This window comes from Fundulus heteroclitus, chromosome 24 (genome assembly GCF_011125445.2).
Source record: "Fundulus heteroclitus isolate FHET01 chromosome 24, MU-UCD_Fhet_4.1, whole genome shotgun sequence".
NCBI classification, from domain to species: Eukaryota; Metazoa; Chordata; class Actinopteri; order Cyprinodontiformes; family Fundulidae; genus Fundulus; species Fundulus heteroclitus.
Genome location: NC_046384.1, coordinates 9,202,513 through 9,225,123, shown reverse-complemented (window position 1 = coordinate 9,225,123; position 22,611 = coordinate 9,202,513). Strand labels below are relative to the sequence as shown.

Genomic DNA, 22,611 nt, shown 5'->3' with positions numbered 1-22,611 from the left:
TTTAAAAACATTACTTGGTTCTTTATCATTTTAACCAAAGTTATAAGAGTCACTATAAAAGGCCCAGAGAGCTGCTTGTGGCTCCAGACTCGCAGGTTGCAGACCCCTGAGCTAGACGGACAGAAGAGCTGGAATTGGGCAAGAAACCCAAGAGGCCCATGATGATAACGTTGCACAGCCTAAATAGGAGAATCTGCTTATTGGACAACTCTTATGACATCCACAAATCTGTCCTTTTAGGCCTTTGGAAAGAGGGGAGAAGTTGGTCTGTTCAGAAGAGACCAAAATGTAACTTTTATCCAAAATTCTGTGTAATGTTGCACAGCCAAATATTGTAATTGCATGAATTTCAGTTATTAGTGCACAAGAGGGCAGTATAGTGCCAGAAATAAATGTTTAGATTTTGTTCATTCATCTGAAATTTTGTGGCTGTTGGGGATTATGTGGTTTCTTAGCCACTAACCAGAGGTGAGGTTGAAAGCGAGAGGACAAATCACTCAATAGACTTCTAAAAAAAATATCTATCTATATCTATATATCTATCTATATATATCTATATATATATATATATATATATATATATATATATATATAATTCTTCATTTTAAAATTTCAGCCGTAATCATCAATTTTAACAAAAATAAACGTTTACTATATACTATTCAGTTTGATGATTCTGTCTTTTTAACATTTCCTTTTAAAATATTGATATTCTCATTTGCGATTCACTTGTATTGTACCTATCCTTTTGCCTTTGAGCTATAACGTACAGCGTCTGAGGTGCGTCATCCAGTAATGAAGGTTTACTTTCGTTTTCGTTAGGGCGCGGCGGCCTACATTCACTTCGTCTCGATCTTCGTCTCCTTTTATGTTCGTTATTTATCTCCACAAAGACAACATTTGCTGGTGAGAATCATCTTTAGTGGGCTATTTTAGCCGCAATCGGGATTTTGGCGTTTATCATGGTGCCAATCATGCGGCTTTTCCGGAATCTCCCGGCGCTCTTCGCCCTTGTCTGCGCCACAACAGGACAAGGTGGTGAGTATAAAACTTAAATCTGGACCCTATGTTGTTTATCTGCTTTGCGTATTCACCCCCATTTCCGGTACCTGACGTTACTTTTAGAGGCATTTTTTGATCAATAACCTAACGCTTAAATAACGTAGCCTTTGTAATTTGGACAAGTAGAAAAAGACGATTAACAGAAACATATGACTGATTTAGACGGTTTATTTTATTTAAATCGGGAAAAGCGTACAATAGCTAAACCCATAATCTCTCAAAATTAGTTTTTTCCCTCATTATATGTACGCTTAGGTCTTCCGGTGTGGGCGGGGTTAGTATTGTATAGGGATCAGCAACCTTTTACCTTTTTGAAACTGAGAGCTGCTTCACTGGAACTGTTTTAACCAAAGGGCTACCTGTACTGACATTTGAACTAAAGAGTCAGAACTACATGTAATATAAACATGTTTTTAATGCTTTTAAATCTAGGGAAATACAAGTATGATTAAAAAGGAAGAGCAATGAATAGAAGAGCATCTTAAATGCAGCTCACTGGAGGGTTTTGCTATTTTTTTTATCAGACTTGAAGGCACCACATATGATCCTGTGGGCACCCTGGTGTCCCCTGACCACTTATCTATGCAGGGTTGTTGTCCCTGTCCATTACAGAGCATCCCAGAGCACATCTATGCATCGATAAGTCAGTCAAAAACAGACAAATCATGTTTTTGGACTGTGTTTTTCTTTTTAAACCAAATTTAAGACAAGAAAACTTTAATGATCTGTTGTCATGTAGCATTTCCTCCCTTTTTTTAAACTTTTTTTATTGTTTAATCTTCTACCAGTTTCTGAATGATTTTATAATTTTATTGTAAATTGTTTTAGCTTTCATGTTAGGTGTTAAAAGCAGCAATTTCTAACCTTTCTAATACTTTAAACTTGTATTCCAGGATTCTTAGGCAGGTACTATGATTTAAATTAAAAAAAATGGATCAAAATTCTGGGGCCATCCCTTTAAACTTGCTATATATTTTTTGTTTCTTTTTTCAGTGGTTTGGATAAAAGATAAATCAAAATATTGAAATGATATATGTGTCAAAAGTACTGCAAACATGTTCAGAAATGCTTTTGCTAGATTTTTTTCTCTTATTTTTTATTGAGGATTTTTTAAACATCTAAGGATATACAGATATTGTTTATTATAGAGTTCCAGTCGAAAAAGAGGAACTGAACAAAAGTGGAAGAGTCACAGCCTATGAGTCATTGTTGCAGTGGTACCACATTGGTGCATCAAAGTAAAGCAGTTTATTTTTATAGATCATCCTGTCTCTATTTTTAGCACTTTGTCACAAAAAATGTCCTTTCATTCTGAGGCGATACATAATCTTTTTATTGGTGCACACCTCTCTAATAATCTCCAGCCATTGAGTTACACCAGGTGATTCAGTCTTACTGTAGTTTCTCAGTATTTAGTCTTTTACATGTTTGTCAGCAGTATTTTTGGATAAATACTCATGTTTTACCATGATTCATTCTCTGCGTCTAACATATCCCAGGATGTATTTTATTTTGTTGCTTACATTTCCACAGAATGAGTTCAGTTTAGGGCCCTCCCAGAAGATGATTTGATTCTTTTCTCTGGATGAGCACCAGCAGGGGTGTTGGGGGCCGGTTTTGTTTGTTCTTTAATTTAGATATAATGAAATGACGAGCCAAAATTTTCCACCCAAACTTCCTTCAAGTTCTTGTATTTGTGGTTGTGTATTGTGTTTCACACATGATGTGCCATCCCTCGATATATTAGTATTCAGTTCCCTTTTCCATTTCTCTATAATGTAATGAGTACAGGCAGCTTTTAAAGCTCTCAGGTTTTGCTACAGTACTGAAACTTTCCTAGATTTAGTTCAGCTGTAAGTCTGGATCATTAAAGTAATTCCAGGCAGGATGTTTATTTTAATTATTTCGATTCTTGAGTTTAGGTCTAATGACAGAGTGGACTCATCTTTCTATGTCTCTTCTGAGTTGGAGATCAATTTGTTCATTTTGTTTTATAATCATGAATAGACTGTTTGTCAAAGATTATTGATAGTCTTTGTTTACCATTTTAATTGATATGTTCTCTTGATTTGTGGGGAAGGGGAATAATTGAAAGCCAAGATCTGTGTTTTGTTTATGTTTATTTTATATCCTTCCTGAGTGTTCACTGAATTTATTTGTAAGTTTTATTAGTGGAGTAAAGGTTAAATTGGGGCTGGCCAGGTATATTATAATATCATCTGTAAATAGATGTATATTATTCTCCCGATCGTTAATATTAACTCTCTTTTCTTCCTCACGCTGCCTGATTGCCTGCGCTGGTGGTTTGATACATATGGCAAAGAGAAGTGGGGAAAGACAGCATCTTTGGTGCATGCCTCTTTCTAATGTTATTCTCTCTGTTTAAACTTTCATTAACTCTTATCTAAGCAGTAAGATTCTGGTAAATTGTTTTATTAAAGTTAATTGAGTCTTTGTTAAGTCCGAATCATTCTAGTATCAAATACAGAAAGTACCAATTTAAACAATCAAACTCTTTTTTTAGAGTCGAGACTTAACAATGCTGATGTGTTTTTATTAGTTTGTATTCTGTTTATTTCATGGATTGTCCTCCAGAAGTTATCCTGTGTTTGGCGTCCAACAATGAAACCAGTTTGGTCCTCCTCAGTCAGGTCACCTATAAATAATTTGTATATTTGCGATAAAAGACAAATAAAAACAGTACAGATAAAAAAAACTAATAACAAGTGGGTCTTTAACTTAACTTTAAAAACATCAACAGAACCTGCCTGCCTCATGTCCTGAGGAAAGGGGCTCGAAAAGCGAAGGCACCCTCGCCATTATTGCAATTATTTCTTCTTTCAAGGATGGCGGTTAAATTAAGCGGTTAGGAGAGGATCCTCTGTTAAAGTCCAGTGACATTATTATTATTAATTAATATTAAGTATTATTATTATTATTATTATTATTATTATTATTATTATTATTATTATTATTATTATTATTATTATTATTATTATTATTATGTACCTGTTTCAAGCTGTGCATTAGCTGGGATTTACTACTGCTGCTTGAGTTTGAAATAAAATGAATGGATCTGTTCAACACTATATATTAAGGCTTTGAACCTGGAGGTGATGTTTAGTGTAAGCAGAAAAACTTCTCCCTTCTCATAGAAAGAACAGACCCAGGAAAAACCTGTAGGGGATTTAAAGCTAGTTAGACAAAATGCTTCAATAGCTTAATTTAAATGCATTTAATGCAGTGATTTATTGAATTGAACTTTTAAAGAGTAGATTTTTTTAAATGTGTTACCTTTTGTGATTTAGCAGATTAAGAGTGTTAATTCAGCAGCCTGTTTGTGACAATACTTGCAGACTTGGCTTTGTTTAGGGGTGTGAAGAAAAACCGAAAAGTAATTAGACTTAGAAAGTAGATTTAACACAAAGGGGTAAAACTGAAACAGTTACAGAAACAGAAAAAAAATCACAGACAGTAAAGATTTTTGTCGTTTTCATCCATAGCTGATACAATCTACAGAAAAGTTGGTGACTCCGTTGTCCTGAATCCTGGTCAGCCTTTTAATGCCATCAGTAGCGCAACATGGAAACACAATACGGACCTCGCCTCGGAGTGGTTTGGAACAGGCAATGTTGATTGTTACAGAGATTTTAAAGGTAAGTTAACTTATGACCGGAGCATAAAGTTTTGTGACACAGAAGCAGATTTGGGTCACACTGCAAAAATGGAACTAAAAGTAAGTAACATTTTCTTGAAATGAGTGTATTTTTCCTTGATTTGAGCAGTTAAATAAGACTATTTGCCCATGGAATAAGAGTCTTGCACTTAAAATAAGAACATTTCATCTCCATCATCTTATTTTAAGTGCCGGATATCTAATTATCTCATCTTAGGGGTAGAAATACCCATCCCATTGGCAAATAGTCTTATTTAGCTACTCAAATCAAGGGAAAATATACTAATTTTAAGAAAACTTTACTTACTTTTAGTTCCTGTTTTGCAGTGGAAGCATCGGCTGTGTCAATATTCAGGGTCTATGTCCTTTGAAGGCTGATTACGTCACAGTGATGCGACAAAGGCTGTCCGAATTTGAAGGCTCCTTTAAATGCAGCCCACCAATGCAACCTACTTTTCCCTGGTTTTGAAGTATGGGTCTGGTGTATCCTTTGTGGCCCACCCTTATGATTTATTGTGGATTGACGAGAACTGATCAAACGGAAGCAGCAACGGTGGAGAGGAGTTGGATATATTACACTTTCTGTGACATGAAAGTAACGTTTAGAAAGCCGAGAATTTAGCTGTGTAACCCTGAAATATCTGCTCATTAAGAGATTAACAAATCGCTTAATCGCAAAAGTACTCTGACATGTTCGAATGTGCGCGCTCCCGCTGCGCTAGCAGCCGTGCTCAGCAGCTTTCAGCTGACCGGGCTGAGGCTCGCTATGCCAAGACAGAAAGACTGTCTCCTAACACGTTGCTTTCAAACTCCTGATAGCTTTCCGCAATGAGTTAAAAGCAGGAATAATTCAGTCAGATGACGTCTAATGTTAATGTTTGGTTAATTTATTATTACTGTTTTCTACATATAAAGGAAGGTGTGTTGGCCTAGTGGATAGGTCAGTGTACTTGACTGAGACGTTTGCAAAAAACTGTTTTGAAAGATTCCTGCCTGTGAGCCGCTCAGTGTGTCCACTCACTGCTCCATGAGGGATGGGTTAAACACAAAGATTTCCCCTCTGTGAGACTATATATTTATTTATTTTTCTTTTAAATAAAGTGATTTAAGCTTTGTTCAGAAAGTTAGGGTTAATAAAAAAAAAAGCTAATGATGGCTTAGATCACTTGAACTCACAGCCGATCAATTCTGGTCTGCTTGTCTTTTTTCCGATCCGGTCTTCTTGGGCCGGCTCCTCTGAAGGATGCAGCCCCTGAATTTGGACCCTGTCTCATTGTCTCTTTATGTGGTTCCTGCTTCCAGATCGATGTAGCTTGAATAAAAAAGATGGAAGCTTCACTATCAGCAACCTGAAAGTAGAGGACAGCGGCATCTACACACCTGAGATCAACGACAAAGTTCTAAACGCAGCTGAAACTCCAGGTTATCAGTGAGTTTAACAGTTTTGACTGAGGTTTGTTGAGTTTTAACCTGATTGATGTTGATGGTAATCTGTTCCTGTTTCTGTTTCTGTCAGAACCGGTCCCAAAACCCACGGTGTCCGTAAAGTGCAACTATGAGAAGACCCTCTGTAATCTCACCTGTGAAGCCAACGTCAGCGCTGAGTTTGGAACTGTCAAATACGAATGGAGAACTGGAGAGGTGGTGCTGTCCAATAACAAGGAGCTGATTATAACGGTATGAGTAGGAGGAACCCTAGAAGAACCCAGGATGAGAACTTGATGGGCTGGTTTAGAGCTGTTTTCCATTTGCTTCTCAGGAAAACAAGGAGAGCTCCTTCATCTGCGAGTTGGAAAACATTGTCAGCAGCAGCTCCAGTGATGGAGTTGATAACCCTCTTAGCAGAGGTGAGTTATAAACATCTATCCTTTCTCTTTCAGTGCCTTGAATACACATTTATTCACGCTTTTCCAGCTTCAGTCACGTTGCATCCACAACATTCATTTTTTTATGTTGAGATTTTCTGTGATGATGATGTGAAAATGTATGTTCTAAGATATTCCTTTTATTTGTTTTTTGTCCCACCTAAACGTAATGTTAGAAAATCACAAATGTTAATATCAAAGATAACCTGAAAAAATAAAAAACAAAAACAATTTTCAACTGATGATTGCATTCATCAAGGTAATAAACATAAATTATTATTAATAAATTATTATTAATTTAAAATTATCTTAACTTAAACACTTAAACACAGTGTCCCAGGATGAACAACCAGTTAAAAATCATGGCACAGCATTTCTCTCATATTTATGTGTAGACTTTGACTAGGCCGCTCTAAAACATTTATTTTGTTTTTTTTATCATTTGGAGGTGACATTCCTGGTGTTCTGTCTCAAAACCCAAGTGAGTTTGGACTTTGGGTCACAAGCTGATGGCCCCAAAATCCTCAGTTACATGAAGTTCTCCAGAAACAGAGGCAGCAAAGCAGCACCAGACCATCACACCACCCCCACCATGTTTAATTCTCAGTATGATGGTCTGTGTCTGAAATGCTGTTAGATTTAGACCAAATTAAACACACCTTCCTAAAAGTTATACTAGTGGTAAAATCTCAGTAAAATCTCAGGATCACCTAGATGTTCTTTGGTAACTGTGTGACGGGCCTTTATGTTCTATTGGTTCAGCTGTCAGGGTTTCCTGTAGTGTTTTTTTAAACTGTCGGCGGGATCACCAGACTTTTGTGCTTGCATGATTCAGCTAGAAACGGGTTAGGGCAGTTGTGTTGCATGATTAATTTGGAAATGGAGTGGCGTGGGTCTCCTGTCTTTCCTCTTTTCCTCAAACTCCCTCTAATGTGGGGCTTTCAGGAGGAGGCAGCAGCAGCTGTGGTGTGCCTGTGAGACCGCGCTGAAGGGAAGTGGGAGCACTCATGGTAGCTCTCGCTGCTGCCTTAATACAGTGACTCCAGAACAATTGGTAATTGCCATTAACTAGGGCTGGGTGATAAATGAATTTTATCGATTTATACAAATTAATTTTTTTTAAGATTAACTTTTTCAAAATCTGGATTTTATTTTGCTAATGCACTCGTTGGGATTTCAAGAGAATAGCATTCAAGCTCACTTTTTTTTTTTACCATAATACAAGGGACTTTAATTTACTCCCTTGTTTTTTTTAAATCAGTTGGAAGTTACACAAGTTAAGTGTAGTCTGTTCTGAGCTTATTCTGTAATCCCACCAGCACCAAACATTTTGTTTTATTTTCATTGTTTATAACGGCAGGTCCACCATCTTGTTTTACCGGCATGTTTCAAAGCTTGTATTTAGTTGCACTTTCAATTCAGGTCACTCCCTGATGAAATGCCTGACATAAAAGCAAGTTTTTGAAATTTCTTTAATTTGTTTTTGTGAAACCAAAGGGTGGGGGAAAAAATTGATTAATCGGATTTGATATGATAAAATCTGAGATTTTATTTTCAAGCCAATCGCCCATACCTACCATCAACACAGAAAAAAAAACGACACTAGTTGCTAGTCGCTTTTTGAAAGAAAGTTGCTAAATGTAGCAACAAAGACGCTAAATGGGCAACACTAGACTGTCGTCTCTAGTTTTCCTTCCCTCCTTAGAATAGTGCACCACAATAGTCGGTAGCAGCTTCATTTCTCTAATTGTGCATAACTGTTCTCACTGTGGTTGTTTGGAGTCCCAACACCTTAGAAATGGCTTTAAAAATTTCTTAAGACTGTCAATGACTATGTATCTCATTTATTCTTGAAGTTATTTTAATATAGGAGTGATGTGTTGCTGTCTGAGATATTTTAGTCTACTTCATGTTGTTGGACAGGTACATTTAAACTGTTTCTTGAACCTACAGGTCTGGCAGTAATCAGGGCTGAGTTAAGATATTAAAACTGAATCCAAAAAATTTGGTAATTTACAGTTAATTCATGAATTAACAAGGGAGTAAATACTTTTTCCACATAGAGCCTGGTTGGTGCACTTTATAGAATAATCATTTAAAAACTGCATTGTGTATTATCTCTGGTTATCAATGGTATTAAAATGTATTGATGATCTGAAACATTTAAGAGGAAATACTTTTTCACAGCTCTGTACGTCGACAAGGTGCAAAATCGAAGTGGAAATAAAATGGAACATAGCTTTAAAATGAAACATGGGGAAAGAAATGACATCTCCAGATCTCTTGGGGTATGTCTCCCAACTTTGTGCATCTGGAGATTGGTCTGGACTTTGACTAGGCCATTCCAGTACACCACTATGCTTTGATCTAAACCAGTTGTGTCCAACGTGCAGCCCGGAGATAATATGCGGCCCTCCGACTGCATTTCAATAATGATTTTTAATCAGGGCAAATTTATAACAGACAAGGTAAAATCTTACAGGTGAAAATGTTAGGTACAACACAAAGCATTTGTCTTTTAATAACCAGCCTTTTTATGTTCTCTTCAGTTCCATAGTAAAGAGGACCACATCTATTCAATGACTACTCAAATGCAGACTTTGGTGCATTAAAATCTGTTTTGAATTAATTTGTTAAAACACTAAAAGGTGTTTTAAAAGAAATACTGACTCAAATCCTGTTCTTATATTGGTAAATTAGGAGAATTCAGTCTTTTCAATTGAGCCCAAAATATTGTGCAAACTGGATGACCATGTTTTATTAAGACAAATGAAAAAAAGCCCCTTTTTTATCCTCAGATCTACAATAATTTATACATCCCTTTCTGTAGGAAAGGGATGTGTAAATTATTTTATATATATATATATATATATATATATATATATATATATATATATATATATATATATATATATATATATATATATATATATATATATATATATATATATATATATATATATATATATATATATATATAATTTGTTTTTTTTTTGTTTTTATTTTCTTGCCAATTTGCCAAAATGTTTGGACACCCCTGATCTAAACCATTGCATTGTAGCTCTGGTTGTATATGTAGGGGTATGTTTACCTATTAAAAGGTAAACATCTGCCCCGTTTTCTTTTACTGCCTCTAATATTTTCATCAGCTCTGACCAGCTTCTCTGTCTCTGAGGAAAAGCTTCCACTTAGCATGATGCTGCCACCGTGGTTGGGACGGTGTGCACAATGTTAGTTTTCTTCTACATAAAGAAAAACAATTCAAAGTATCCAACATTAATACCTGGAACAGCAGCTGTTGGGCTGTGTTTGTCATGGTCTCAAACTGGTACGCTCCGTGAACAATTTATGGTTTTAATAATTATTTCTTTCATTTCAGGGAATCCTGGAGCAGAGGCTGGACTGGCTGGTATAATTGTGGTCTTGATTGTGGCTGTGGTTCTTGCTGTGGTTGGACGTATTCTCTATTATAAGCGCAAAAACGGTAAGAATGCATTAAAACATCAGTTTCCTGTGTTATTATAACGCCTCTTCAAGTTCCCTGTCTTCCTCCTTTTGATAATAAAATCAAGCAAATCTATGTCTGCAGCTTGTTTTTTAGTCAATCTGTTTCTTGCAGATTTTGTCCTAAAGCAGAACAATTCTCTGTTTATGAGTTTCACTTCATTCAAAAAGCAAAGAGCTGGTTTTGATTTATGTGTCTTTTAGCTCATCTGACCCAGAAATTACTGTTGTTTATGTGTTTAAACCTGAACTGTACAACATATATGAATTATTTAACACTGCTGTCTCCATTTATATTACAGGGAATATTCCCTCATGGAAGGGATTTTGTAAGTTACTAAATATTCTATAAACGATGCACAATTTACATATATAACTAATCTTAAATATGTAACATGTATTAATCTTTATTACAGGGTGTTGCGATAAAAAGAGAGCAAATGGTAAGTTAAAAAGTTTTCTGTTATCAGTTTGTTTACATTAATTAATCTTGATATTTTAACATGTTACTTAGACAGGAAGTAATAACTGAACGAGGAAAGATGATACAAGATCTCTAAGCAAATTATCACAGCTGAAAACAGTGGATGAAAAAGTATTCACACCCTTGAATGTTTCTTCCATTTTGTCATGTGACAGCCTCAACCTTTCATTTGTTTTACTGGGGTTTTACAGTTCAAACCAGATGTTTTCTTAATCTGTATAAAAATAACCATGTTTTTTTCTTACTTTCATCATATCTGATTGAATTCTGACTGAAAGTGTGTTATATTAAGCCGGGCGTACACTGTACGAGTTTTTTGCCCTTTTTGGGCTGATTCTTCAGTCGTCCGAGAATTTTTTGGACCGGGCCGAGTTTCAGCTTGATCGTGCGTCCTGCGTTGTGTAGTATACAGAGGGTAACGAGGGGCGATTCGCCTCTCACGACCACCTCCCGATGAGGAATCGGATGGTCGGATGAAAATCAAGCATGTTTGAAGTTCAGTCGGCTCTCGTGAGCGATCGTGAGCGCGTCCTGCTGTTGAAGCGGAGTTACGAGCGTCTACGAGCCGATGTCCCCCAACCTCGTGCACTGCGCATGCGCAAACAAGGAAATTCTTCTTCGTCTTCTCAAACGAAAACATAGGAGCGGAGAGAAGCATGGAGGCGGTACGCGTGACATTGAGTCAAACTACGGAGGAGCAACTCGTAGAATTGCCAAAGCAGCGCGTTTTGTTCTAGTGAGCCTCATATTTAAAGGAGAAGTCCGGTCAAAATCAGAAATCAAACTGCTGAAAGTACTTTAAATATAAAACTAATACATACTGTGCAATAAATTATACGTTTTTTTAATTAAGAATAATTTTAATTTAATCATGTTAATGTGGAGGAACCCATCTTGTTCAAGAATAGTACTGTCACCTCCCATTTTGTGACATCACTCAGCGGACCCGCTGTTTAGCAAGTCCCAACGCTCTGTTGTTTGTCACGACGCACTATTTTCCAAGATGGCGACAACTGGTGCTCTGTACGAAGCAGAGAGTGATGAAGTACTTAGCGACATTGATGGGAGTTCCGTGGAGCTATCATCATCTGATAGCGATATGGATTTTTTAGAAGAGTTTCTTGACAGAAACCGGACTTTTGACGGAATCCAGCCGTACCTATTTCCAGTGCAAACTCAGTCGGGTCCTACAGTATATATATATATATATATATATATATATATATATATATATATATATATATATATATATATATATATATATATATATATATATATATATACACGCGTGTGTGTGTGCGTGCGCGCTCGCTCCTCTGCAGCACGGCTTTACCGCCGCTGCAGTGGAGGAGAGATCGCGCTGAAGTGACTTGAGTTATATATTTGCCCCGTAGTAAATAGGGCAGGTGGTCATTATTGTATAAATATTTAAACATAAAAGCGTTCCAGCACATGCTGGGGCGGAGGGATACCACATCACATGTGGTATCCCACATGCCCCTCTGGTCGGAGGGATACCATCCCCGCAAATTCTAAATAAAAAATAAAAAAATAAAAAATAACTTACAGAAAATCCTCGCTCTCATTTCATGTTAAAAACATTCTTCTTCAAAATGGTTGCTGCATATGAAGTGTTTTCTCTCTGGCCAGAAGTTAGATCGGCAAATCCGTTCTCTTCAAGTTGGCAATCCATTCATGAGCCCGGTGGCTCATGAATCGGGAAGTTGAAATAAGCAATGTTTTTTCTACTTTTACCAGTTGTGTTGGAACATCCGATGGCCATGCACGTGGGCATTGTTGCTTCAGCAATAACTCTTGGGAATGTCAGTGGTGAAGTCCTCTGGAAATCCGAAAAAATTATTGATGATTGCAGCTGTGTAGAACGGCTCCTATTGACTTTGCATGGAAAGCGGAGAGAAATGCTGTCGCCGCTTCCGCTTTTCCACGTCGCAGGATGTGATGTCAGACGGCCCTTACTGCCCAAACATGGGCAGTAAGGGCGGCCTCCATACACAGCGATCCAGACGACAATTTATGTTTTTATTTTCTTATTGATTAAAGATAAGTTCATTAAATAACCACGAACGTATTAGTTTTAGTTATAGCTAATGGTCCCCTGATTTTTCCTTGTTGACTGGACTTCCCCTTTAACAGTGAGCATCGACACTTCCGCCTGTTTCCTCTTTTATTGTTGACATTTGGCTTCCAGATAGACGAGTCCCAGTAGCGCCATCTCTCTACGGAGCTGAGTCCGACATGTGGTTTTGGAACGTACAGTGTGAGCAATCAGGTCGCATCAGAGCGTCGGGCCGCACAGTGTAAGAACACATATCGTGAGCAGTGAACTTTTAAACCCTGCGGTCGTACAGTTTGAGCTGTATATGAGTACCACGATTGAAAATATCGCACAGTGTATGCCCGGCATTACCAAAATTATTTCTCTTTGGTGAATATCAGAATAATGAGTGGGAGAAATAATTTAGAGATTTTTTTTTCTTATTTCTATTTTGCGATGGCTGCTCCAGAACATTGACTTTGTCTTTTAGCCTCTTTATAATCAAATCAGCGGTGTGTTTAGGGCAGTGTTGTATAAAGTACTGAAATCTCGGAGTCAAGTAAAAGTATAGATACCTCTCCAAAACATGACTTTGGTAAAAGTCACTGACTGAAATGTTACTTGAGTAAAAGTCTTAAAGTATCTGAAATGTCTTGTACTAAAGTATGAAAATTACTGTAAAAATAGATGTACTCAAGTAATGTAATAAAAAGTATAAGTGAAAAGTAGACAGAAAATACAACCTTTTTGTAAGCTTTCAGTTTTCCTTCTTCAAGTAAGGTCAGTGCTATGCACTTTAAAATTGTACACAACCAAGTGCAGGCAAAATTTAGACCAGGGGGTGTATACTAAGAACATGGTTAAGTGATAAACCAGGCTTAGTTAACCTACAGGAAGTGGTAAACCTGCTAATAGATACACTTGCAGGTATCCTTTAGTTAAGAAAATTATGACTCCTGGCTCTGCTATTAGATGCTCTACTTATACCACAAGGTTAATTTAACCTGCTTTACTACTGAACCAGCTTCTTATCCTGTTGGTGGTGATCAGGGGCGATTCTAGGATCTGACCTTTAGGGGTGCTCAGCCCCCAGTGTTGGCTGTGATTCCTGGCATGAACAACAGGCTTTCCATTTTGAGTCCAGATGTAAGATTCTTAGAGTTGACACACTTTTGAGCTAAAGCTCGTCAAACAAGCTACAATATAGGCCCACCCAAAAGCAGTGACAAACAGATTGAAATGTTTTCACTCGATAAAACCTTGTGCATTTGTAAAACCTGCATGATGGCAATAGTTAGCCTAGCTATATTGATAAAAGTGAGGAATCATATCCCTAAAGACACAAAACTAGGGTTAGGGCACTGATGCACAAGGTGCACATATATCCACAGTGCACCTGTTCTCGGCCTCCCCTGGTTCTTTTATCTGATAATGTGTCGTTTGCATTGTAAACTTCTTTAGTAATAAAAAGACTCTTCAAACCGTAACTACATTTTTCCATATTTACTCTAAAAGACAGAGGAATGTTTACAGACAGAACTATGTTCAATGCAACGCAACGCAATGCAACCGGTCCCTGAGAACATCGTTAGTTACATTAAATACCAACCATGTGTCCACCCATTCAGGGCGTTCCCAGTATGATATCAGCCTTCCTATTATCCCATTGGTGGAGAAGATCTGTAATGCAGACGTCCTTGCTGACACATATCACCCATAACAGTCATTCTGTCCAGTCTGAGAATGTCAAACACTTTGCCTTCAGAGTCAGTTTATCTGTAATTTCCATGGCAACCAACTTTGCAGTCCAGTCTCTGTAATCTCGTACAGGTGTTTTCATCATTGCTGGGGATTTTAACCAGGCCAATATGAAGACTGTTCTTCCTCATTTCAACCAACACGTGGATTTTGCAACTCTTGGAGAGAACACTCTGGACCTGGTTTACACCAATATAAAAGATGCATTCAGAGCAGCCCCCCGCCCCTACCTCAGCTCTTCAAACCAACTTTCTGTGATGCTAATTCCTGGATACAAGCCCCTGCTGATCAAAGCAAAACCCACAGTGAAGCAGCTGAGGGTGTGGACTGAAGGGGCCATGGAGGCACTCCAGGACTGTGTTGAGTGCTCTGACTGGGACATGTTCAAAGCTGCAGCAACATATGACAACAACATAAACATTGATGAGTACGCCATGACTGTGTCAGCCTACATCAACAAATGCATTGAGGATGCAGCACCACAAAGAGCATCATCACCCGAGCCAACCAACGACCCTGGATGACTGAGGAGGTTCGACAAACACTAAGAGCACGGAACTCAGCCTTCAAGTCTGGTGACAAGGAGGCATTGAGGACAGCGAGAGCCAACCTGAACCGTGCCATCAGGCTAGCAAAGCGGAACCACAGTCAGAAAATCCAGGAGCTTTTCCACGACACCAGCAAAACCAGGAGTATGTGACAAGGCATACAGGCGATCACTGAATACAACACTCCCTCCCCCCCAGTGGGTGAAGTTGATGCTGACTTCCTAAATGGACTAAATAACTTCTTTGGGAGGTTTGAGGCACTAAACACCACTCCAGCAGTGAAGGCCGTTCCCCATCAGGAAGAGGAGGTCCTCTGCCTTGACACAGCTGACGTGTGGAAGACTCTGAGGAGAGTCAACCCGCGGAAGGCCCCAGGTCCTGACAACATACCTGGGCGGGTGTTCAAGGAGTGTGCAGGTCAGCTGGCTGTTGTCCTCACAGACATTTTTAATACCTCGCTGGACCAAGCCACAGTGCCAGCATGCTTCAAGTCTGCCTCCATCATCCCGGTGCCGAAGAAACCTTAAGTCACCTGTTTCAATGACTACCGGCCTGTTGCACTGACTCCCATAATGATGAAGTGCTTTGAAAGGCTGGTAAAGGAACACATCGTCTCCAGTCTTCCCCCAACACTCGACCCGTTCCAGTTTGCCTAGCGACGGAACCATTCCACTGAGGACGCCATCTCCTCTGCTCTTCACCTGAGCCTGGAACACCTGGAGGAGAAGAACACCGATGTGCTGATGCTGTTCCTGGACTTCAGTTCAGCGTTCAACACCATCATCCTACAGCATCTGGTAGGAAAACTAGAACATCTAGGCTTCAGTACAACCCCCCACGCAACTGGCTGCTAGACTTCCTCACCTCCTGACCTCAGTCGGACCGGGTCAGGCAGAACACCTCTGATGTCATCACCCTCAGCACTGGCTCCCCTCAGGGCTGCGTCCTGAGCCCCCTGCTGTTCACCCTGATGACACACGACTGCGTCCCCAGGTTCACCACCAATCACATCATGAAGTTTGCAGACGACACAACGGTGGTGGGCCTGCTCAGAGACGACAACGACCAGGACTACAGAGAGGAGGTTGAGCAGCTGGTGGGCTGGTGCAGAGACAACAGCCTGATCCTGAACGTGGAGAAGACGAAGGAGATCATCGTCGACTTCAGGAAGAACCAGCCTCACCATGCTCCACTGCTCATCAACAGCTCAGCTGTGGAGGTGGTCAGCAGCACTAAATTCCTGGGGGTGCTCATCACAGACGACCTCACCTGGTCGGTGAACACCTCGTCACTGGCGAAGAGGGCACAGAAGTGCTTGTACTTCCTGCGGCGGATGAGGAGAGCCCACCTGCCCCCGCCCATCCTCACGACCTTCTACAGAAGCACCATAGAGAGCATTCTGACCAGCTGTCTCTCTGTGTGGTGTGGAGGCTGCAGCGCCTCTGACTGGAGGAACGTGAGGAGAGTGGTGAGGACAGCAGAAGGGATCATCGGGGCTCCTCTCCCCTCCATTAAGGACATTTCATCGCAGCGCTGTGTGTCCCGAGCCTGTAACATCATCAGAGACCCCACACACCCCCACCATGAACTGTTCTCCCTGTTGCCCTCTGGGAAGAGGTTCCACAGCATCCGCTGCAGGTCCACCAGGTTCTGCAAAAGCTTTTTCCGTGTTGCCATCAGACTGTTGAACTCTAAACTGCACTCTCCATCACACTTGGATCATTATTTTGCACTACCAATGTTGCCGAACTCTTATAACCCACTTAAATGGTACACAACTGAACGTTTACTGTATCTTTGCACCATATTATATTGCACTGCACCGAACTTTAATAATATTATAATGTTATCTTATTCCAACTGCAATCCCATTACACTGTTGTAAGCTGTATGCAAAATAATCGTTCTGTATGCACTATGTACATACAAAATGACAATAAAGTTGTCTAAGTCTATTAAAAGGATAATCTAAAAATCTATAATTTTTTCTTGTATTTAGCAGATAGGAGAGATTTTGGTTATCCTAACATCAAACATGAAGCTTTCAGTCTATCGTTATAGACTGTATGCAAATATCTGGTTTCTACTGTATATAATAGAAAAACAGAGAGAAGTGCATTATTATGAAATTAGAGGAAAAATCTGAAAAGTGCAGCATGTCCTTTCTCCAGCAACCGTAAATAAAAAGCAGTGCAACCAGCTCCATTTAAAAAGCCACCTAACTATTAAAACCAGTCCAGCTGTGATTAGCTTAATCTGAATATAACTGAGGCTGTTCTGGTTCTGGCCTCAGGGGTTTGTTGGAGAATAACCTCTGGAAGACTAAGGAACGTAGCTGATAGGTCAGGGAGAACGTTGTGGAGGAGCTTAAGACGGGATACAGTGTTGTAGTTAATGACAGAACGTGACTATGGAGTTTACTTTTTATTCCTATTAGTAAATGTTAACACTGAGGGTTAAAATTAGAAAGAGTACAACTCCACTATCAGTGCGGCTCTATAACGTAACGTGTGTTATCTTCATTTCTAACAGGTCAATATACCAATGTGTCTACACAAGGTAAGCCAGTGTCTGTATTTAAATGGCCTGTTGCTCACTTTCAGCATTTCAGGAATATCAAATTTTTTAAGACCCCGCTGTCACTTTTCTGGCTGCGTCTCTTCATAGCTGCAACAGAAATGATTAATACTGAAAAAAAACACTGTTTTTTAATGTCATCTCCAGCTGGTTTGATGTGTAATCTCCCAGATTAGATTTTATGCAGTGTTTTTCTGGGGTCTCAAAGTATTTATTGGTGTTTTATCAGCTTTAGTAAACCTTGAAGAACATCCATTTTCTTATCAGTTGAAAGTCTTTTCCTCAGATTTATTTACTTAGGTGTGTAAAGCTTCTTATGTTCTGCAGCTGTTATAACGATAATCTCTCTTCTACTCTACTAAAACTGTTGTCATAACATTTTTTCTTTAGATTCAGAAACAAAGACAAATAATTATGAACCCAATGGGGGGTGGCCCATTGATACTGTACAAAATGTCAATGAAAATGGTGAGTGAGACTTTCTAACACGATTTCACATATTTCAGGCTTCTGTTTTATTCTGCTTACCTTTTTATCTTACTCTATTTATATTTTGACTGTTTGTGATTATGTGGACCAATTAATCGCCCTGAGGGGATCAATAATGTAATCTTGATTGATCTGAGCGTAACACTACTGTCTCCATTAGAGAGCAACAAAGATGGTGACGACAAACAAACACAGCAGCCGTTGCCTGGAGTTACCAATACCAATATAATAGCTGAAGTTGGTTCAGCTATTATAAGAGGTTTTTCCCCCTTATTAAGAAATAACTGTTCTCCTGTAGTATAGCGATTATTTTGACTGAGGATCTGTGGAAATCACACAAAAAAGTGATTTATCTGGAGAGTACAACGTTGTCAGATGTTATTTTTGATATTGCACTTATATAAGCAGTAAATTGACACACATGTTGATATTGATATATTTCAAGGTTCAAGGGCTTTAAATGGTCTTTCATTGTTGTTCAGTAGCTGACACGATCATGGGGAAGAGATTACTGAAGACGCTGGCTGTTCAAAAGTGTTGAAATGTTTTATTATTATTGCTATAAATCACATGGCTGTAGTGTGTGCTGCTCATCGTTTGTGTCTTATTGACAGAAGGTGAAGCTTCGCCCAGAGTTAACGAGGAGAAAGATGGTAAGTTTACATTTTCTGCTGCTTGGTAAAGAAAATCCCAGCAAATTCAGAGTAAAGTGAAGTGAAAGGACAGGGAGCAGAAGCTAGCATCGATACCATCCAGTGAGAAACCCATAGAACACCAGTGCCCCAAATCTAAGGACATCTAAAGGACTTTTTAGCATCTAAATGGGCAATTACTCATCAGATATTGTACTACTTCCAAGATTAATTGGGTTGTATCCAATTATTTTAAGGTGACTTTTAATTCGTAAGGCAGAGATAAACATAAATCCTCCTTCTGACTCCTCTGGTGTAATCTCACAGGCCTTAGCTTTCTATTGAGACCAAAACGATGAACACAGCCCTGATAGTTGTGAAGATGTCCTCCAATGTTGGGAGGGAGGTTAAGTCAGGGCTGTTGTTCTGATCCTGAGGCCATGAATTCATTAAATATATAATCTCTGGATGCGTTACGCTGGTTTTATGTATAATCTCACAGGAACTTTACTCTGACAGGCTTCATCAGCTGTGAGAAAAAGTGAAATAAATGAAGTTTTCTGATCATTTTAGCATCAGAGAAACCAAAGGACCCAGACTGTGACCCGTCTATAGTTTCTGCTGAGGTGTCGATTGAACCTGATCAGGACGGTGATGAAGGCAAAACGTGGTTCCTTGCTAATGACAAAGTACCCAGCAGTCTAACTGGTGAGTAAGACTTTCTAACATTATTTCACACAAATCTGCAAAAATCTTTTCTCCTTTCTTAATATTTTAATCTGAGCAGACAGACGTTGTGATCCTTTAAAGCAACCGATCAATAGTTCTGCAGGCGTTCATGTTTAGAGATGTGAAACGTGTTTCTGGTGGTTCAGGCATTAAAAAGGCTCCTAAACTCAAGGGATGAGACGTCTGCAGCGACACAGAACAGACGACTTCACATTGTTTATTTAGGCTCTTTGTTCCCAGCAGCATGGAGATTAATTACCATGAATATTTAGTTCAGACTCATCATGGTTTTGTTTAAAATATTCATTTATTACTGTGTGAATAAAGGTGAAATTAAGAGGCTAAATGTTATTGGCTCAAGTGGCCTTTATCAGTGTTGTAGTACTCGAGTCCGAGACTCGAACTCGAGTCTGAGTCATTAGCTAAATTTAGAGACTCGTGACTTGACTTGGACTTGAGCACTGATGACTCGAACTTGGACTCGGACTCCTACATTCAGATCATTCTGACTCGGAAATTGAGAAAAAGACTCGACTTTTTTTTAAATCATTAGGCTATAATTTTAATATGTCATTAGAATATTATTTGGCGTATGATTTTAATATCTAAATGTCGTGCAGCGCACGTGACGTCACCATCTCATGAGCAACGCCCCTTGCCGCTAAGGTTGGGCAAACAGTGTGAGAGCGCACGTAGCAACCAGCCATTACACATGCAACAGATACGATATGACCGACTTTACAGCTGTTAAACTTTCACAAGAGGATGTCCAGGCACCCGTTTTACTGGTAGAACTGTGGAACAACATACCAACGCTCAGCTCAAACGATGGCTTGAGTGTCGAGGGCTTATAAAGACTGGAAAACGGGCCGAGTTGATAGAAAGGTAAGTCGTTGTTTTTCTCCTGCTCGGCGTTCATGGCGTCAGCGGCTGTTTTTTTTTTTTCTGTTTGTAGTCACCGTCCAGGAATCGGTATAAATTTTCCGGCCCGCCGAACAATTTAGTCCGGTCCGGTGGCCAAATGCATTATCATTATGCAACGGCTGTATCTCCTCGCTGCATCGACCGATCTGCACCAGATTTGTTGTGAGACATGGGGGAACGCTGCCGAACGCGTTTGTGGGAATCGCCCGGTGGACGGGCGAGGAAAATGCGTGACAGCATCTGCGGTGGCGGGCGGCCGGCGGTGTGCGAACCCCGCCCGCCGGCCAGCACCGCGGCGGTGCGCGAACCCCGCCCGCCAATAGGTCGGAGCGCGCTTGGCTGCGAGGACCGATCGACGCCGCTTGCGGCTTTAACATCCTTCATATGCGGCCTATCAGCGTACCTCGAGTCGCTGTTGCACGTTCCATAACAACAATGTTTAAAAACCATGGTTAGGAGGCGTCTTAGACTTGGAAAAAGCGGTAGTTTTACTGAGTAAAACCAAGGGTAACTACAGCGAAAGAGTTATTAGTGCAATGGAATGTTACTGCTTCATGTCATACATCACACGTCACGGCATGTTTCTACAACGAACTTGGATCAATAGTGACTCGACTCGGACTCGACTCGGATGAGTAGTGGACTCAACTCGGACTCGACTCGGATTTTTTTTTAATGACTTGGACTTGACTCGGACTTGAACACTGGTGACTCGAACCTGGACTCGGACTCGAGGCATAGTGACTTGACTACAACACTGGCCTTTATTCACCTGTAGCTGGACAGGAAGAGAGGAGAAAGACATGCAGTGGTTTGTTCAAACGTGTAGAAATGTTTTATTATTAATGCTATAAATCACATGGTTGTAGTGTGTGCCGCTCATAGCTTGTGTCTCATTGACAGAAGGTGAAGCTTCGCCCAGAGACAAAGAGGAGAAAGATTGTAAGTTTACATTTTCTGCTGCTTTGTGAAGCAAATCCCAGGAAATTCATAGTAAAGTCAAAAGCTGTAAGAAAGAGATTGTTTTGATAGACCAGCATCAGAAGTCAGCATCAATGGCCTCCATTGAGAGTCAAGCAGAACAAGACCAGGGCTTCAACTTTTAGGGACTCCATTAGCCCAATGAAGGATCTGGTGGGAAAAAGTTTTTTGGATATTTGTTTTTGTTTATGACTTGACTAATAGTACAGATGGTTTATGCTAACGCTGAGAATAACCAAAATGAGGTGGAGAAACTCAACTAAAAGCCTCCACCAAGCTTTACCTACCAGACTAAACACAGTTCAAAGCACAACTTGTTATGTAAGCATGTAGGAAGAAAGCAGAGACTCACAAAGATGTTTATCTCATTCCTGTTCAACAAAAACAAGGCGAGTTGGCGTCCACAAATTAGCATAAAAAATTATGAAAATCTTCAAACTATAGTGCATGTGTGACTTGAACCCTGGGCGACCCCTTCCTTTTTTCACCCTCAACCAATTAAAATGCAGAAAATAATCTGAGATTCTTGGTGGCATAAATACGGTCCAGTCCTCCATAAACATGTAACCTAGTATTCCTATTCTCAGCAGAAAGCAGGGTGGCATCATCTCGAGATGGTTTTATGTGTAATCTACCAGATTAGATTTTAAACAGTGTTTTTCTGGGGTCTCAAAGTATTTAATGGTGTTTTATCAGCTTTAGTAAACCTTGAAGAACAGCCATTTTCTTCAGATTTATTTACTTAAGTGTGTAAAGTTGCTTTTCTGCAGCTGTTATAACGATATTCTCTCTTCCACTTTACTAAAACTGTTGTCATAATTTTTTCTCTTCAGATTCAGAAACAAAGACAAATATTTATGGACCCAGTGGAAAGTGGTCTACTGACACTGTACAAAACGTCAATGAAAATGGTGAGTGTTCACAAGGGGTGATGCTGAGTCTGCAGAAGGTAAGTCAGTGTCTATTATTTAAAGGACTTATTCCACACATTTTTTGCCCATTGAATGGATGGATTCCTCACGTTTAGCATTTCATGAATATCTCATTTAGACCCTGCAGTCAAATTTCTTCATAGCTGCAATAGAATAGATTATTACTGAAAAAAACCTACAGTGTTATATAATGTGTGTCATTCATACTTTGTTTATTTATCAGAGAAAAAATTGCTTCATGATGCCAGTAAAAAGTCCGGTAAGTGGATGTTTTTTTCCCCTTTCTAGGGTCAGATTTATTTACTTAAGTGTGTAAAGCTGCTTTTTTTCTGCGGCTGTTATAAAGATAATCTCTCTTCTACTCTACTGAAACTGTTGCCATAACATTTTTTCT

The 22,611-nt window shown here is 39.4% G+C and overlaps 2 protein-coding genes across 3 annotated transcripts in view; both read left to right on the top strand.

Moving 5' to 3' along the window:
- Positions 1-719: 719 nt before the first annotated feature.
- Positions 720-22,611, top strand: part of LOC105923964 — a 72,216-nt gene continuing 50,324 nt past the window's right edge. For both annotated transcript variants that reach the window (XM_036127820.1, XM_036127821.1), the window contains exons 1-5: positions 720-1,038; positions 3,391-3,411; positions 4,566-4,718; positions 6,041-6,167; positions 6,255-6,415. In XM_036127820.1, the coding sequence (XP_035983713.1) occupies positions 963-1,038; positions 3,391-3,411; positions 4,566-4,718; positions 6,041-6,167; positions 6,255-6,297 (420 nt within the window). In that variant the 5' untranslated portion in view covers positions 720-962 and the 3' untranslated portion in view covers positions 6,298-6,415. The remainder of the gene's footprint in view (positions 1,039-3,390; positions 3,412-4,565; positions 4,719-6,040; positions 6,168-6,254; positions 6,416-22,611) is intronic.
- Positions 8,857-22,611, top strand: part of LOC105923251 — a 152,977-nt gene continuing 139,222 nt past the window's right edge. The window contains exons 1-11 of the mRNA XM_036128520.1: positions 8,857-8,891; positions 10,312-10,436; positions 10,524-10,550; positions 17,486-17,512; positions 17,921-17,998; positions 18,180-18,260; positions 18,634-18,672; positions 19,225-19,359; positions 21,208-21,246; positions 22,119-22,196; positions 22,441-22,476. Of these exons, the coding sequence (XP_035984413.1) occupies positions 8,857-8,891; positions 10,312-10,436; positions 10,524-10,550; positions 17,486-17,512; positions 17,921-17,998; positions 18,180-18,260; positions 18,634-18,672; positions 19,225-19,359; positions 21,208-21,246; positions 22,119-22,196; positions 22,441-22,476 (700 nt within the window). The remainder of the gene's footprint in view (positions 8,892-10,311; positions 10,437-10,523; positions 10,551-17,485; positions 17,513-17,920; positions 17,999-18,179; positions 18,261-18,633; positions 18,673-19,224; positions 19,360-21,207; positions 21,247-22,118; positions 22,197-22,440; positions 22,477-22,611) is intronic.